General features: G+C 39.3%; 1 protein-coding gene across 1 annotated transcript in view; it reads right to left on the bottom strand.

Annotated features, from left to right (window-relative positions):
- Positions 1 to 17538, bottom strand: part of CDH13 (cadherin 13) — a 270252-nt gene extending 252714 nt beyond the window's left edge. The window contains exon 1 of the mRNA XM_057383002.1: positions 17413 to 17538. Within this exon, the coding sequence (XP_057238985.1) occupies positions 17413 to 17463 (51 nt within the window). The 5' untranslated portion in view covers positions 17464 to 17538. The remainder of the gene's footprint in view (positions 1 to 17412) is intronic.
- Positions 17539 to 19274: the final 1736 nt, after the last annotated feature.

Raw genomic sequence — 19274 nt, 5'->3', positions numbered from 1 at the left:
CATAAATTACAAAACAAAAAAAAAATTAAAAAAAGGTGGAATGAGGTTTTGAATAGTCATGCTATGGAGAATGAACCATGCAATGGAAGTACTTCTGTTAAAAGTATTTTCCAGGAAATAGCACTTTTCTAGATTAAAACATAGGGAGGTAGGTCAGAAAATTCATTGGAACTCAAATTATTATTTTTCTCTTTTAGAGTTTGGAGCAAAAAAGAAAGAGAAGCAAACAGTTTTGTTCATACTGACAGTAACAGAGGTATCATTCAATAAGGCTGAAGAAAATATTCATTGGTATTTCACCGTAYACTATATAAAATACAACAGAATCATTTTTCTGTTGATTCTATCAGTATGAGGGAATTGGAAACTCACGTATTTTCACTTCTAACTTTGCAAAAGAACCACTTGTATTTGCCTAAGTGTTTCTGCACTGATAGTAATGATTTCTTCTCTCTATTGGATGCAAATAAAAAAAAGCAAAATCACTGATTGAAACTAAATATAGAATTTTACCAGCAGAGACTGGTCCTTTCAGTTGAAGAAAACCAAATATGGTCAAACAATGTTACTGAGCACACTCCGACTGTGATCCAGGCCACTTCTACAAACAATAAATCCCACATTCAAAATATAGCCCAAGTCCAGAAGACTGAACCTAACAAACCCTGAGGGAGCAAATAGTGCTGAAATAATGAATAAAAAGTTAGATTATTTTTCCCCTTGTAAATATTTAAACCCAGAGTGCAAGGAGAGTAAAAATCATCTGTGAAGAAGAAAATGTCTCTGAGGTTTTTTCTGAATTCTAATGCCACAAGGGAATATAAAAGTGTTGGGTYTGATTTTTAGTGACACTTGTGATAGCTGACAGAAACACATCTCATCCACTGCTAATTAGGTGAAGCCTCTGATTAACTTTCCTGGTACTCCCTGGTTTCCCTGGTACTTTTCAGGCTGGAACAAACACCACTGGATACCAACAACAGCAGGTCCTGGCAGCTGMAGCCTGACATCCCTGCAAAATACTTGTGCCACCCATGATTTAAAACAGGCTCAGTTTCGAGTGGACTCTGAGTAACCCATGATGAAGATCAAATCCTTCTGCTGGMAGAGACAGCCCTGGGTGTGTGTGAAATATGGGTGTGCAGTCCTTGGTTACTGTTTAATGCTCTGTCTCGTAAATCCCAGCAAAGSAGCCAGGAGTGGTGTCACACCCTGGGCACCTCTCAGAGTACAGTCAAATGCCAAAGGGTTATTAATGAACTGTTCAAACACTAAATATAAACTTGTTTGGAAAAAAAAAATTGTATAAATTTTTATTTTAACAAAACCAAATGCTTCAATAATTCCAAGTCTCTCCACTGTGAGCTTTCTGTTTGTATAAAAAGTCACACATTTCTTAAATACCAAAGAATCACTTTTTTCTCTCCCTCCTTTTTCCARCACACATCTCAGTCAGATCATGCTCATCCATTTTCAATAGCATGTTGTTCCCTTCATAACTGCACACAGAAACTTGCTTTAAGGAATATGAGCTTATAAATCGCTACCCTTTGCCTGTGCTTTAAATCAAGCATAAAAAAACCAATAAAATAAAAGAAACAACATCCCRGGCTAAGATTAAAAGCTGGATTCATATTAAAGAATGGTGCCTTTTTACCATTGAAACYGAAGCTGTAGATTATTCTGGGCTGATAAAGTACTACAGTGGGCAAAGGACTTTCTCATAATGAACACTGCTGTAAAACAATTTATCTACAAGAAAGGGAACAAGTTTGCATAATCCATTTATGGTTGGTTCAGCTTTAGAGGAATTTGTTATATAAATATATCTCACCCTGGGGAATTGTTTTGCCAAAATAACTAATGAAAGTGTTTGAACAACTTAACACTGATAATTAATAGGATTTTTCAGTATCACAATGGAAATGACATCTTCCCRTGTACGTTAACCATCACATCAGTGAGGAGACAAAAACTTGGCAGAGTTCAAGAGCCAAAMACATCAGAAAGTGGAAAATGAATTAATGGATTGACTTAGCACATGCAAAATTGCTAAGCTGGTGACACGTTTTAACTGATCCGCAAGAGCTGCTTAACAATGCTTTCTTAAAAARCATTCCACTGCTCAGAAATTATCAATTTTTTAAAATCATCATTAACAGTTCAATTGTTCAAGAGACTTTACTAATATTCTGCTATCACGCTGGAATGTTTGACTGAACATTATCAAGTCCCACTATGTTGTTATACACTTTGCTGGCAATCCCAAGGAATTTTTTAAGTTTATGGTGTCAATATTTAATCATCAGGAAGGATCACAATCTCATCAATAAAGCCTTGCCAACTGCAATTCCCTAGAGACTTAAAGCTTACAGTGAACCCCACCTGCTTTTGTGGTCACATAATTATTTTTATTATGCTTTGTGGCAATGTTGGCTGCCAAAAAAGGTTGTCCTAAAATCCCAGTGTGACAAAAATCAATTTTCAGATGCAAATGAAGGTGCCATAGGTGACATTTTTCATACCCAATAAATTGCCTGTCTGTGGCTTTGAACTAATGGACACATAAACAAGAGAGATTGGTGCCAAGGTATTGCATTATAATCTTAGTGAAGTTTTATGAGACTCATGCTACAGGCTGCAAAGAGGAAATAAAACAGAGGGAAGGGGCATGAACAATTTGAGGAAACCTGTAAGAATAGATATATTCTCATTTTTTTACATTCTTTTCTTTATTTTTCCCCTGAGCTCTTATTTTCCATCTAGCTACTTTTGCCTGCCTCTCCTCCCTCCTTTTCATTTTTAATTTTAGGGCTYTTCATGACCCTTTCTTTCTGCCATAACTTTTACACCATTAAGATCCTCCATTTCTCATCTTCTCTGTCCCTTACTTGTCTAATTTTTCTCCYAGAAAATTCATATGAACAAGATTCCTTCCTGTCATTTATTTTKAATTCTGACAGCACCGTGTCCATCTATCTCCACCTCCTTGAGGTGATACTTAAACTTTCTAAAAAAAAAAAAATTACAAGAAACTCACTGAAATGATCATTGCCTTTAGAAACAACAAAGACTTGAAGTGAACYCTCTGCTCGTGTCAGGCATGGCTACACTTCAGAAAACATGAAGAGCTCTGAAATTTGCACCAAACAAATAGCAKGGATTTCATAGGCTTGTCTGAAGCTTATCCTGAATAATCACAAATTTCTTGAGCCTGCACATTTAGGTTGGAAGCCCTGTGAGATATTTACCRTTGCAATACAAACAGAAACAAGATAAAAACAATATTTTTATGCTATGTTGATAGTATTGTTTTCAACTATAGCTGAAATGAAAGATATGATTGCATAATAGCTTTTCAAGCCTCTTCAAAAGATTTAAGTAAAGTTCAAATCTTAAGCTTTTGAAACTTTAATCTTGAAATAAAGAACAATCTTTTTGTTATTTCACATTTCTCCCCTGCTAGGAAAACATGAATGATACTAAAATGACAAAGAAATGAATCCTTCATCAGACTTATCCCCATGCACATCCAGCTGCAAGCGCTGAATAATAATTTTGGGAAAAGATTTTTAAAATACCCATTTCAACCTCCCATCCTGGCATCTTTGATAAATAACATTATTGCTGCTGATTCTCCTTAGTTGGGTTTTAAGCTCTGTTTGGGGTAGAAGGGAGGGAAAGGTCCTTTTTTCTGATGAACATTTAATTTCCCTCCTGTTGAAAAATCAGAAAGGAAGTCTGAAGTCAAGAAACCATTTCTCCTTTCCTTTGCCCATCAGYGTTGARTTGAGAGYTGGAGAAGAGTTTGGACAAYGCTCTCAAGCACAGGGTGGGATTGTTGGGGTGTCTGTGCAGGGAGGRGCTGGATTTTGATTATTTTCGTGGATCCCTCCCACTTTAGGATACTCTGTGCTCAACAGCAAGGCAGGGAAGCAGAACAGGCACAGCTCTKTAAATACAGTTTGAACTTTGTGTTTATGCCACTGCCCTGCTTGGCCAAACACCATCAGAGTATTCCTCAGAGGCAACAGTTTATCCCCATYGCCCCAGCAACGCTGTGAGCTGGAATTCAGGGCACAATGCCACGGCCATCCCCACCCTGTCCTGCTGGCCAGAGAAGCCATGGTGGAAAGTATGAAACATCCTGTTCCCTGCCTTTTATGGGCACTGCAGAAATTTACTGCCCCAGGCAGTCAATATCCGCAGCTTCTGTCTCTTCCATCGCTCCATTTCTGCGCGGGTTTGTTAGACACGCAAACATTTAGAGAGTCTTTAATTCCTAAAATCCACAAGTGCCTTCAGTGGCCAAACTCCCTGGTCAGATTAATTATTTCTATCATGGCTGGCAGTGCAGGAAGTGTCGAACAGAAAATTCCCAGATTGTGCAGAATTACAACAGGAAATTCTTCTAGTAAATCTATACCATCTAGTAAATCTATACTTTCTAGTAAATCTATACCTTGTAGTAAATCTATACCTTCTAGTAAAACTACACCTTATAGTAAAACTACACCTTCTAGTAAATCTACACCACTGAGGAGTACCACAAACTGCCCCTCCTCCAAACCACCAAAAGTACTTCAGAGTTGCTCACGTTACAGGTTGGTGTTAGCTATAATATAAAACTCAATTTTACCCAGTTTTACAGTAGTTTCTTTCTAACAAATCTCCCCATAAGGCCACAAAATAGGATTTGAAGTTCTTCTCCTGACGCTGAACCAGATCTGACCAGCTCATAGCTCCCAGCAGCAGGAGATACCAGCCAAAATACTAATTAAATCAGATYCACCAATTTAGCCATGTAAAACAACACCAAAATAGAACTTGGAATAACTTGTTAGATACCAGATATATTAATTGAAAGTACATCGGAGGTGAAAGATATGCAAACAAGTTCAGGGAAAATAATKCTCTGAGAGCTGGTGCTACAGTGCTGATCTCCACAACTACTGTCCAAAGCTATTAATTTATTACATGAAGTTAATTTAAAAATAGAAGATATATTGCAGCATAGTTTTATGAATCGTTATTCAACATAGAGCCCTAGGGCTCAGTGTACTTTCATTTTAAGTAATTGTATTCCACTTGTAAATATTAAAGACCTAGATATACCGGGATAAATTGATGTAGACTTGCTTAAAGGTTCTATAAATAGCCCTCTGTTATGTCACTTTTCCAGGTGTCTGCTTTGTTGACAGTCACTTTATTCCAGTTTCCCTGTAATGAACATGAAGCAGTCACCTAAAGAAAACCTTTGGTAATTAGAACAAGGCAGGTACTGAACCTATCCTGTGGCTTTATCTCTGTATTTGTAGCTGGAGTTCATTAACTTGTCAGCACTGATTCCTTTTGAATAGGAAAGAGAAATAAAAAAATGACGTGCAAATCAATATCAACTGTTAAGCCAYGTTCTCATTTAGCACAGTGTCAGAGATGAAATATTGAGAATCAAAATGAAAATTTCTGGTGGGAAAACATGCTTAGTATGCCATTTTTATAAGACAATTATTACAGGGAATTAAGGTAGTTGTCACCCCCTGATAAAAGTTACAGCACAGGCAAAGTTAAAAGAAAATCTTCTAAACTTTTTGTTTATTTGTTTTCAGATTCTTTTCTCAACAACATTAAGCTTGATAAATGGAAGAAGCATTTAAGAATATATAATTCATGCCTATTAGTTAACATAAAATATGTGTAGCACATTCACATACATCTACAGAAAGAGAGACATCTGCTTAAATGGCTTCCACAGAACTCAGCATTCCACCACAAGCCCATGGATATTTTTGAAAAATATATTTCACACATGGAAATCTGTTATCAGAAGATTACAAATTAGTCTCCTYGCACTAGATAATAATCATGCTAATGGGCTTCCAAAGATCAGAGGAAATTTGCTGGAGATGAGCACAAGGTAACAACAAAGATCTGCTTGGATATCCTGGTATGAGCTGAATTTCTTATTACATTCCTAGGGAGAAACCAAGCCAGGCAACTCCACCTGGAGAACTGCAGGGCACATCCAGAGCTCCAAAATGCCACTGCAGGAGCCCCTGGAGCTGGAATAAASTTAAAATAAAGTTAAAACATGCAGTGGAAGAGCCTCCATCTCTAAATGGCTGAGTCTGCAGCAGCAAAGGGAAAAGGTCCCTACTACCCTGTTCCCAWATACCTCACCTTTCAGGTGCTCTTTGAGTAACCACATTTTCTTTGGCATTTTCTTTCAGAGGTATGAAAGACAATATGGTCAGTAGTAAAACTTTCTCCTTTTGTCCAACTTGTGTTTTTTTCTGGAAGCTCTTTGCTGTATTTCCTRCATGCATTTCCTAAAGTTGCACTCTTTCTCAGTGCTTCCACAACAGAAATGTTACTGCAGGAGGTTTTTGCTCTGCCTTCACTCCCCTAAGCACATGGAAACCAGAGTCTTATCTTCCCACTGTCTAGACTTAAGATTAATTCATGTTATTTTCTCATTTTATAGTTTTAAAGAATGAGTTTTAATCAAGCCACTTATCTAATTCACAATTGTTCAGAAACATATTTTCCATTAATAAAATGGTCCTAAGTGCAGCCTAATGCACYGAGTGCCAACAAAAAGAAAAGACACAATAATTACCAGCACTGACAAGGAATTTGGAAAACCATTAAACAAAAACAATAATTTCTCCCCCCAAGTCCTCCAACTATAACTCTCCCATATTTTTATGCCACTGGAAGCTCCAGTAATTATGTCCCTCAAGTAAACCATCTCCTTTTCTCTTTAGTAGATAAAAATTAAAGGAACCCTTTCGCTTTTGTGCTTCTAATTTATTCCCCATGTTCTTCCTCTAATTGAATTAAATATRACATGTTAAAGAAGGAAACATTTCAATTTGGGATACAGATGATTGAACWTTTCTGGCAGATGTTAAATGTAATAAACATCATAGGACAGAACAGAATCTCCTTTATGTTATTTACAAATTTGAGATATAATTTTAAAGTAATTACAGTCACTACACAAAATCTGGGATTAAAAGCCACCGAATAAATGGGAAACTTCTGAGATGCTCTGAAGAGCTGCTTGATCAAAAAAAAACATTAATTTTGCAGAGATTCAGCTGAAGGCAGAAGCAACATTAAAAATAACTGAAAGAGATTTTTTTTCCTGGTTCACAGACACAAAATATAACTGGCAGACTGTGACTACYCACTAACATTATGCACAATTAATATTACATATATCAACTTGATGCTAATAGCATCCAATAGAAAGGACCATACCATATGATAGCCCCACTAATACTTTCAGTTTTCCTGGCAATTAAACAACATGGAAGCAYTAACAATTAACATCAAGGTCACCCTCAGATAAATTTTGATTTGGACACTCCTCACAGCAGATTTATGAGTGGATTCAAAGCTCATTAAAGTCGGTGGAACGACTCCTGTTGACTTAATGGGGATTGTATTTGGAGCACTGCTTACCATGTTTTCCTGTGACATATTAATTACACGGTTTTGTGAATAATCAGGCCTAAAATCAACCCTGGAACTTAAAGCTCTGAGCCTTCCTCACACTCTCGTGCAGCTCTGTCAGTGGWGAGTTTGAGTTTTGTAGATGTGAGAGCCAGATCTTCCCCAGCTTTGACTTTCTATCTTTAAACTGAAGTTTTAACATCCTCTCCCCAAACCTCTGCCTGAATTTTGGATWTGAAGGTCAATTTTAAGGGTCAATTCTGGCTCTGATGACCAAACCAGCTTCAAAAAGATGATTGTTGGGAGTGGAGGGAAAGAGAGAAAATCATGTAAGAACAACACATTACAGTAGCACAGAAAAAAATTAAATTATCTGCAAATAAAGTCAGAAAGTTCCTTAAGCTGCCCTGCACAGCTTTGTGAGAGAAAAGCMCACAGAGTGTGAACTGCCCACAGAAGAGCTGTACAATCACCACCCCAGGTRCCCTCTCAGTGAGAAACTGCAGAAACCAAACAGTAAAACTACTTTTTCTCAGACAGATCAACTGCTTCATGCAAAGGTTGTTCAGTTTGATTTGGTGGTGGAAGAAGTGAGGAGATGAATGATTAATAACTCCAAGATGACTGCAAGCATTAGCAGAGTTGTTTATTATGAAGACACCAAATTACTCTAAGCTTTAACTCTCATTCTTCAAGGTGCCAAGTTATTCAAGGCATTTTTAAAAACTGCTAGCTACAAGATAAGATGTAAAGAAAGCAGCATCAAGGCATCAAAATTGTAATGATCAACAAATAWGGAATTTTAGGCCCAAAAAGAGCCATCTGTCCTTGCAATGGCAGAATCAATTCTTGGGGGAGGACAAATGTGGATTTTTATCCTGTGAAGCTCCATTAAATGYTTAAGATGTGTGCTGAGAGAGGTGTTACTGTAATAACCATAATAAATATTCCTTCAGGATTGTGAAAATCAGCATGGAAATGCTGGGGCAATCATTAGGGATTATTATTGATGCATCCAAAGGAGAGAAATTACTACAGACTTACTCAGGGAATCATCTTTTCCTGTGAATAATTTCTCCTATCATGGCTCTCTCAAATCCATGCTGCCTCTGGAACTGATGGAGAAGCTGACAGTGGGTAAATGCCAGCAATATTTTGTGTCTCTGACACACAAAAAAAAAAGAATCTTGAGTTTCGTTTTGAGCACAAGTACGTTTGATTTCCTCTTGGAATTGTCTCTGTTCCTCAATAAATCTGGGAGTTCTCAGGTGGATCTGGGGTAGCTGTCTGAACTGACTGCATCATTCCTGGTGTCGGATGAGAGAACAATGGAATAAATGGACAATTTTTCTCCTGCACCATAAATCTCCCATGTTCTTCTGGTTTCTGTAGCATCTCTGTTTCATGATGGATTTGAGGACATTAAAGCTGTCATGGCAATTCTAATATCAGATCAAAATCAGCAGGTCCTTTTCTCTAATCCCTCTTTTAAGAAGACTCTGCTCCTATCCTCAYGTGAAAAAATCTTATGAAATAAGTATCAAAAATAAAGAAATTAATGCAAAATCTCTTTTACAGCTGTATGTGTATAGATAGGCACACACCCATTCTGTCCTTGTATACTTAATAGTCAYACTTTGAGGATCTTACAGGATGAAAGCCACTTTATAAATGAAAGACATTACATATCCTAAGAGACATCTACTTATCCTTTATGATCTCGCCTAATGTTCTACTAAATCATGCTTAGCCCCTTGCTTTCTTACTTATATCCTCATTTACTGCATGAATTTTAAATTTGAACCTTTCACAAAGGGTTTCTTTAAATGCTCCCCACACCTCTGGCACGAGTTTCCACACATTTCCATCAATCTCTGAGGATTAAGGCATGGGATTGGCACAGTTTTTTCTATTCCAGAATGTTGGACTCTGAACAACAAATACTTGAAAAAAATATTATATGCCAATGTATGGTGGTGGYTTATCACTCATGGACCAAATTTAGTGGATAAAGGACAGTTAATGTAATAGATCATAAAGAGAAGCTAATTAAACTCAAAATATCTTCACACAACTTATCTACCACTCAAATTCCCATTAATTTTTTTAGTCTCAGGAAGTAAATAGGTATTTTCTTATGGTTTAAGTTTCAAAGTTTTTTCAAAATTTGTTTTGAAATTTGCTTTTCAAATACAAGGCTTCAGTCATCCTTGAATGACTGCTTGCACTGAGATTTACAGAATCTTTGCCATTAAGTTTTATGGATGGAGAGTCAGACTTCAGCRTGTTTTAAAAGAAAATAAAGTAAGATTGGTGCACTCTAGAACTGGTTCTGATCTTCCACCAAAAAACCCTGAAGTTTCCACCAGAAGCACATGGTGAAAATATCCTGTGCATGGTACCTGTTGCAGCAGAGAGAACCAACTGAGCAGCCTCAACATAGCTCAGGGCTGAAAGGAATTCTGTTTGTAGCTGCTTTTAATAAAATACATTCATTACAGAGAATTTGCCCTGTCATTTCACATTAGTCTGTAAATAATTTGAAATCATTAACAAGGTTTGCATTTGTCTGAAAAATAATCTAATTTCACCTTTGAATCACTGCTAAACACGKTCAATACATGTCTCAGCTCTGCACAAAGTCCCTTTTCCTGGATAAATACATCCCTGGCTCACATAAAATCTGAATGTAGATTACTCACAGAGAAAGGCACTGAGCACTCACGGAAGTTAGCACCTTCTTGTTTCACAGTCAATTATTCATGTTTCCAGTCTATAAGACCATTTTTCTCTCCTTAAATAACCAAGTACTTCTCATTTACATGCTGAAGTTGCACACTGAGGGAAATGGGAGGAAAGCGAGCCCACACATTTGATCTAAGCACTTACACACACAGTGAATAAACTTACGAGTCACACTTTGTCCAAAAAAGGAACACTAAATTAATGAAAACCACCAGTGGCTCCTGTTCTTTATAGCATTTACTCTGGTATTCAACACAATATGTAATTGTTGCTATGGCAACTGCCACATCTCTTGGCACCATAATAATTCTCAGATAAATGGATCTTTGTCAGAGCAAACTCCAAAGCCAGTGTATATGAAACCTGCATTTCCTTGGTGCTGGGGAAGGGTAAATTCAGTGCAGGCCTGAGGAAGCACGAGCCTGGCAATGGAGGTGAGGGGAGGCTGCAGAGCTGAGCAAAATGAGAGTGTGGCTTTCATGGTAAATCAGAGCAGCTCTGTGGGGCTGTGAGAGTGCAGAATCACCCAAAAACTGCTCCCAAAAACTGCAAAAGGAGAGTGTGGCTTTCATGGTAAATCAGAATTGCCCTGTGGAGCTGAGAGAGTGCAGGGTCACCCAAAAACTGCACCCAAAAACTGCAAAATGAGAGTGTGCCTTTCATGGTAAATCAGAGCTGCTTGTGAAGCTGTGGGAGTGCAGGGTCACCCCAAAACTGCTCCCAAACACTGAAAAAGGAGAGTGTGACTTCCACAGCAATCAGAGCTGCCTGGTGAGGCTGTGGGAGTGCAGGGTCACCCAAAAACTGAAAAAGGAGAGTGTGGCTTCCAGGGCAAATCAGCGCTGGTTGTGGGAGTGCAGGGTCACCCCAAAATTGTGCCCAAAAACCACAAGCAAAGAGTGTGGTTTCCGGGGCAAATCAGAACTGCTCTGTGAAGTTGTGGGAGTGCAGGGTCACCCCAAAAACTGTACCCAAAAACTGCAAAAAGAGAGTGTGACTTCCACAGTAATCAGAGCTGCCCTGTGGGGCTGTGGGAATGCAGAGTCACCCCAAAACTGCCCAGCAAAAAGGGGCAGGGGAGCCACAGCCACACAGCACTGCCAGGCACAGCTCCTGCTCCCAGAATTTGAGTTAAATCCCACTGGAATCTGGTTATTTCAGCAGGYTCTGGGTCGGGCTGAAGGATAAAGAGGGAAAATAGGTGACTGGAATTTCTATGGTTAAGAGTGGTTAAGGATGTAAAGATGTACAAGGAGCTCTTTGTTGTTTCCCCAATAGCAAGTGGTCAGCACAGAGGATTTTAATAAAAATATAGTTTAAAAGGCAGCGAAATGACACTACAGAATGACCCATTGATGAGAAYAAGCTCTTGCTTTCACTGACATTAATTGAGATGTATTCTGTGAAATCCTAAATGCAGCACTGTAGACTTTAAAAGAAAAAAAAAAAAAGCACCTATTCAATGGTGATTAAAGCAGGAAAAGTCATTTACGAAAATGCCACCAATATAGAGGTATTAAATTCTAATATCACTTTTACCTCAGCTTTTTATGCATGAATTCCAAGTCAATATGTGCTAGCAGTGCGATAACAAAAGTAACAGAAATGATAACAACAACTTAATGGCTGGGAGAATGTTAATATGTTAAACTTTCAGCCAAACTGAACACAAAAGTGAGAATATGAATTTTTTTTTTTGTTGTTTGATCTTTAAGAAAATCCTTTTTTATATGCCTGAAGGAAAACTTCAATATCCAAAGGCAAAAGATCTCCTCGAATTGTATTCTATACACACTTTTGATCAGTAGAGTAACTCAAACGTATCATAGATATTGATGCACCCCCTGTGACTTATTCTATTTTGTGCCTTAAAATTAAATGCAAAACATGGTATTTTATTTATGCAGCGCATCTCTTTCTGCAGCAAGTGCTATATGCAAAATCTAATAACATGGAACTCTCGGAGCCTGTTTGTCAATATCTCATMTGAGAGTCCATCTCCACACCTCTGCACAGTCATTTTCAGCCTATTTGGAATTCTATTCTAAACAGAAAAATGCTAATATACGTTAATGGGAACGATTGCCTSCTATATCAGAGAGGCTGATTCCTGATCTTATTTTCCAAATAACTTACTGAATTGCCAGATGACTAAACTCAACTATTCACACTTCCTTGCCTGAATATTTTCTGMTGTGAGAGAATCCTGATTCATAATAAGATTATTGATCCGTTATCATCTGTTCTAAGGCAGAAAGCCATACATGTAGGATTTAAGGCTCCAGGCGCTTTTTATCTCATATCCATAATATTTGCAATCTCTATCCCATGGGGATAAGCAGAGAGCAAGACACAAACAAGAAATGCTAAGGTTTAAATCCGAGGAGCTTAGTTTCATTATTTCTGTTTGATAYTKTAGGAAACATGCACAGGCAGAAAGYAACTTGCACAAAAGGTGTCCATCGAGCAGGAATGAGAATTTGGGTCTGCAAGGCGGCTGAGGAAGTTTTCAGCCAGGCTGCTGAGGCTTCTGCCACTGTATTAACAAACACAGCCGAGAGCAGTGTGTGGAAAAGCAATGGTTTGAGAAAGGGGGAAGAAAGCAGCAGCTGCTCTGCTCAGCCCCTGGCTGGTACAAAGTGCACTGGACAAAGYAGCAGCACTGGGGCAACTTCATTTCCTTCAGTCTGAGCTGCTGCTGGAGAGGACTTTCAACTTTGCCTACAGCATGCTGTCTCGGGGTGTGCTCCTCACTCTTATCTCTTCTTTTCTTTCTCCTGTTCCTTTTCTATCTAGTRCCTGAAATGTGTCCTGAGGGTTTGACAGTTTCTATTTAATCATTTCATCCTTCTGTATGGAAGACTGCTGAGCACCATACAGTGAAGTTACTACTGGCCTGGAATTTCTGAATATCTGCCTGCCCTCTTATCTGCTTTGGTGCCAGRCTCTTGATATCTCACTCCCCTCCACCCCTCACCCTGTGTCTGTAATGGTGTAACAAATAAAAGTTCTAAATAACTCCCTTTGCTGTGGGGAAGAAAAAATATATATATATATAAAAAAGGCTGCCAGGAGACAGAAAGAGGCAGAGACAGATTGTTTCCCAAGGTTCCCTTTTAGCTCCCAGTACAGCAAGGGTATGTTCATTAAAACCAGCATTAGATTTCAGAGGGGAAGCAGGACTAGCAGTCACCATTTTATTTAGCCTTGGAGGGCACAGTTCAAGGCCCAGCTTGCTACCTTTTGCAACTCACATTTATTATRAGGCTCTACAAAAGCCTGCCTACACTTTCTGCCTTCCACAAAACCCRACTCTTTCAATAAATACATAAATCCACGAACTTCTGGACAAATGCTCAGATGTGATGAAATATCCAACTTTCAGTTGTCCTACTTTCTCCATAAAGTAGGGATCATGCACTGGACAGGACACAAGTTAAGAAAAAGAGAAAAAGCTGTCAGTCATTGGCTCAACCAGTTTCTTCCCAACTAGATTTTGTGAGTGATTTATTTTTTCTGTGAAGGATTTGTGGCTCAGAAATTCTCTGAATTATTCAGAATGAACYCAAAGTTCAGTTGGAGGATACTGGGTGAATCAGAACATTTCCAGATCTCTTTTTTTTAAGAGAACTCCAGTCCTGACTGTGTGAAAGGGCACACTCTGGGCAGAGCTGTGCACATCCCACCAGCCCTATTCCATGGGAATGCACCTGAAATTCCTTCCTTTCGCTGAGCACKCTGCTTGCATCAGGCTCCAAGTGTGCACAGGCACAGAAAGAGTGATGTTACACCTTCCACAGCCTCGTGGCAACTCCTCTGTGCACTCACATTCAAACACCTGCAGAAATGACAGATTTTTTGGGAACAGTGTCCTCTGTCAAGACAGACAGGGAGCAGTACATCTCATGGGAGGGAGGGGCTCCACCAGCCGGCTACAGACAGCGATTCCAGCTGGAATCTGCTCTGGAATCTGCTGGACAGCTTTCTGCATGTGCACATACCTGCAGGTGGAGAGATTCACGGGGTTTAGGGCATGTTCAACCTGCAGACATCAGGGAAAGCAGCAGTGCAGTGCCTGCTCCTGTTTCACCAGACCCTGCAGTAGATGGTGTGACCAGAGAGCAATGGCCCACTTGGCTGGTGAGGGAGGAAGAAAGCTGCAGGCTCTGCACATCTATTATGCTTCTGGCAGAAGAGGAGGAAAACAGCCCCTTCAGATGCAAATAACAGTTAAATAGTAAGTGATATTCCAACAGCCACTGATTATACTCTGGCCATGAAGTTAGTTTAGTTAATCACACAGGACAGTATGGATTGGTGAGGCCAGCTGGAAGCATCCCCCATCTTTAGCAGGAAAGAGCTGCACCCCTTCACCAGCAGAATACCAAAAGCTTTGCTGCACACTCCAGATTGCACCTCTAAATAATTTCCATATTCATCCAAAGTGTGGTTGGTAGCAATCAGAAAGTTTTAGGAGCCTCTCTCAGTTCCTAAGCTCAGCCTGCCAGTCAGCACATCAGAGATCATTGTTGAGAGCCATTCCCAAACACGTTGGGAATCTGCAATTAGCAACATTAACAATGGGATTTCGCAGATGTAGGTTACATGCTTTCAGAAAAGAAATGGCAGTTGCTGGCAGTGGGGAAATACTTAAGAACTACTTATCCCCTAATTAGACAAGGTACTGTTCTCCAAGCACTGAATGCTAAGCGCTGCTCCAGCATGTGCTCATCTTAACCCCACAGAATTATGCTGAATTACTCAGGTTCCATCTGAGCGTTTCTTAGCCAAGGCTCCCTGCATAAACAGATGGAGCAGTTCTGCTGTTTCCATGCTGACACATTTAGACTGCAAAAGTACAGGATTAAGTTCAAATTTATCATAAAATCACTTCAGATAGGACGCTGTAGTCTTTATATCCTTCTCAAGTATGACAAACAGAAAGACAACACTGTCTGTGTGGTGTTTAAAATAGGCAAATAGATGAAAAGGTTGGAAAAAAAAGTCTGGTTTAATAGCTACAAAAGGGTTGTTGAGAACAGAGCAGGACAGGCAGCCCCAAAGATCTTTATATTCTCTTGGGGACAGGGATGATCCTCACTAGATGGATTTCCCAGGACGTATTAAGGCATCATGTAACTCACAAGGGCATTGCAGGCACTAAATCCCACACTAAAGGGGAAATCATCTGGTTATGGGCTGAAAATCAAAATCCAGAAAGAGGTGACGAATGCAGGTGGAGATGACATTGTGATATTGTCACCTGTGAGGAAAGGCTGGCAAGTGGCAGAATATGCCTGATTTAGACTGATTTTCTCTCTCTGAAGCGACACAAAGTGGTTGGAACAGAATCCAGGAGTGGGGCCAAATCAGCCTTGGCTTTCAAATGTAGTCTGGAGAGAGATTTCAACACTAGGCATCAATTAATATTGCTGAAACATTCTGAGGGGAGACTACCCAGAACCCAAACAGGGAAGGTCACTGGCAGAGCTTGTCACAGTCTGTGCAAAAACACATCTGGTAACTCCTACCCATGAGACAAGATCTCCCCTAGACTGCAACTTCCACAGAATATCTGACAAGATCTCCCTAGACTGCAATTTCCACTGAATATCTGACAWGATYTCCCCTAGATTGCAATTTCCMYWGAATATCTGRCAMGATYTCCCCTAGATTGTAACTTCCATAGAACATCTCCCCTTCAAAGACACTGAAGGGCTGCTTCTCTAAGAAAAGCAGAATAAAACCTCAGAATATGATTCTCAGAGTCAGATCTTCACACACAAACCAATCCCTTGAAGTTTAACTCCAGACCTGTCAGAGACGTCTCAAACTCCTCTGTGGTTTTAGTAACTTCCAACCAGAGAATGACGATCCCCATTTTGAAACTGCTCCTAAGACTTCAAAATAAACCCATTTGAACATTTTTGTGAATGCAGCAGAAGGAGCAAGCCTTGCTAGTGTGAGACACAGGACAGCCAAGTGCCCAGCTTGCTCCTGCAAGTGCAGCTTTCCTGCTCTGAATTTGGCAGTCTGTGGTCCTAAACTCACAGCTCCTCACGTAAGAGACTCATGCGAGTATGACTGTGTTAAAATATAATTTTGGGAAGAAACAGCATATTTAAATAAAATCCAATTCCATTTCAGCGTTCTGATCGGCTTTCCGCAGTTACGCATCGTGGYTCTTTCTCTCCCCCAGGCAATCCATATTCACATCGTGTGCTGCTTAAAGTGCAGAGCAAAACCTTTCCTCAGCCACAGACTTTCAGAAGTTTGCTCAACCTTTCTCCTCAAGATAGTTTGCTTTTTTTAACGGAAGGCTTAAGTTATACTAATATATTGTGGGGAATATAATCAGAATGCRGGCAATTGAATGTCTAAATACCAAATCAAGACACCAGATCAGTCATYTTTATCAAGGTTTCTTTATATTTCTGTGAAATTATAGGTCTGTAGATGTARCAAACTTAATTGTCTGGTGAGGCACTATCTTGCCTGCCTCTCTCCTAAATGCCAGGACACACAAGTGAAGGCTCGCATCTCCTCTTGCTGTTCTCAGGGGTGTGAAGTAAACAATTCAATCAATTTGTGAAGTACTTTATCCCCCATAAAATGGRGTTTGGTTTACACTGAAATTCAGGAGGGGAAAAGAAAGGACACAAAGTTCAGTGGATGGAGCAGAACAAAAATCACTGGGGCATAGAGGCAGAGTGTAAACGTGAGCTGCTCTTTGTGGGCAGATGTTTAAGGAGTTTAACACATAACAATGTCAGATAAGCAGACCAATATGAAAATTTATATTTCACAGCATAGAATTCATTCTCATGTACTCAGACTTGGGGTGAAACATTAAGGTTCTCTAAATCTTAAATACACATTTAAACTATGATTTTCCATTTTTTGTTGTGGCCAAAYTATGATTACCTTGGCATAACATACACTGGAAGAAGCAGCCAATTTTAATACTTGGGCTCTTTCATTTGAATAAATTCTTTATGAATGTTTAGCATCAACACCTGAAGATAAAATACATCTTCCAAAACCAGGAAATCTGCATCACAAATTAAACGAAGTGCTAAAATGTTACAGCAATATCTGGATTGAAGACAGATTAAAATTGCTTACAGTCCTAGGTGMCACATGTAAATATTTAGCAGCAGCATCTCCTTGGCACGTTTCTTTTTTAATCTTTTGTATTAATCTTACCTTTAAGGCCCCACGTTTTTCATTTGCTTCCAGAATAAAGATTTCTGCCATATCCTCGGCGTGCTCCGACCGCGCGTGGACAAACAAGGCTCTGCCAGCTTCTGATACATTCTTGAGTGCAACCAAAGACCCGTCAATGTCCACCGTAAAGTCTGGGTTAGAAACTTCAAAGTTCAATTTGTTGTTTCCCTTGCAGTCGTCAAATTTCACTGAGGGAAAGAAAAAAAGAGAAAAAAAAAATGTAAGTATTCCTTTCGGAACATAAAATTCAGATATCTATATGTTATTAGCTTGTCTAAAGATTTGGAAGAAATGTTTCTCAGACTAAGGGGAAGAAACGGAAAKAAATGTTACATTTTTCTGACTATTTCACAAACAAATCTATGAAAATGCACTTTCAGAAGGATGAAGAGGCTTTGACCATTCTAACTGGGCAGGAGATAAACAAAACCCTTTGGGCATGAGCCTTTTGTGATCACTCCAATCAAATGCATCCCCATTCCACAAATTGAGCAGTAGCAATAGAGATCTTGTGCTCCTCATCACAGCCCAGGATCTCAAAAAGCTTTTCTGTGGAAAGTGCTTTCAGAATATTCAGAACATCTCTAGGCTCAGCACTGGTAATTTACACAATTTTCACCCCCAATTTACTGCAAAAGTTTTATWGAATAGAAAAACTGAACTAATATATTTCATACTACCAGGATTGTCACACAGTTCATGAGCTGCATTGTACCCAAGGATGGTGAGAACTTTTAATTGAACCATAGCTGTCAATAATCCTGTTTCACTTTGCATAGAAGGTTTAAAATATTTAGGAAGGCTGGCATAAAGAGAAAAATGTCCCTAAAGCACATTTGAGTCTTTGCTTCACATTTCTTCTCTGAGTAGGTAGATTCACTCTGCACATAATACTGGATAAAATATTAGTGATTTAATGATCAGCTATATGGTTAAGAAATCTTCACCAGAAACTTACAATTGTTAAATGAACTTTCCAAGTTTTGACATCTCTGAACAATATATTTACATGTGAAAGGTTTTCCTGCAGACAATCTCTTTTGTATTCCCCACATGCTCCTCAAGTTACTGCTGCTGCAGACTTTTCATTTACCTGCATGCTCTCACTATTTTAATTTTACATTTCACTTCCACTGGTTCTTTAAAAACAGCCTTACCCCCTTACCCTTTCAGAAAACACTACAGATAGAGATACCAGCTACATAAAATCAACAACAATGGAGTTTTATGGAAAATAAAGCACTTTGCCTTATTGTTTAAGGTCACTCCATAGACTTCTTCATCAGGTAATTGTTTTTAAAAAAAAGAGGAGAGATCCCAGAGTCTCTCATGGCCAATCCCTAAACTCTTTCTTTATATATAATCTCTRTAAGTGTTCCTAAAGCACAGGAATGGTCTCCTCATGGGTGGCCACTCAACACTTCTGGGAAGTTACACAGAATTCCTCTTCATCAAATGTTGTGTCTGTCTCCAAAGGACCCTGTGTTGATCCTTCCTTTCTGGGCATTCACTGGGATTGAATCCCAAAGCAGAACTGGGATTCACAAGGAGAAAGAACCATGGCTGGCTCCAGAATTCACAGCTCCATTTTATGATGAATGAGATGGGTTAGATTAATAATTAAACAACGCCAAAATCTCAAACATTCAAAGAGAATGAGGCACCAAAAGAGACGTGGGGCATTATTTACCAAAGCAAGAGCGGAGGGTTGGCCTTGGGCTGCTCTCTGCTCCCACCCAGGCACTCTCTCACTCCCCCACCTCAACAGAACTGGGGGAAATATGGGAAAGTTCTGGGTCAAGATAAAGGCAGGGAGGTCACTTGCTAATTGCCATCACTGG

This window comes from Malurus melanocephalus, unplaced genomic scaffold, assembly GCF_030028575.1.
Source record: "Malurus melanocephalus ecotype Western Australia unplaced genomic scaffold, MMel_1.1 scaffold_600, whole genome shotgun sequence".
NCBI classification, from domain to species: Eukaryota; Metazoa; Chordata; class Aves; order Passeriformes; family Maluridae; genus Malurus; species Malurus melanocephalus.
The sequence above is the reverse complement of the archived record's forward strand: the minus strand, read 5'-3'. Positions and strand labels throughout refer to the sequence as shown.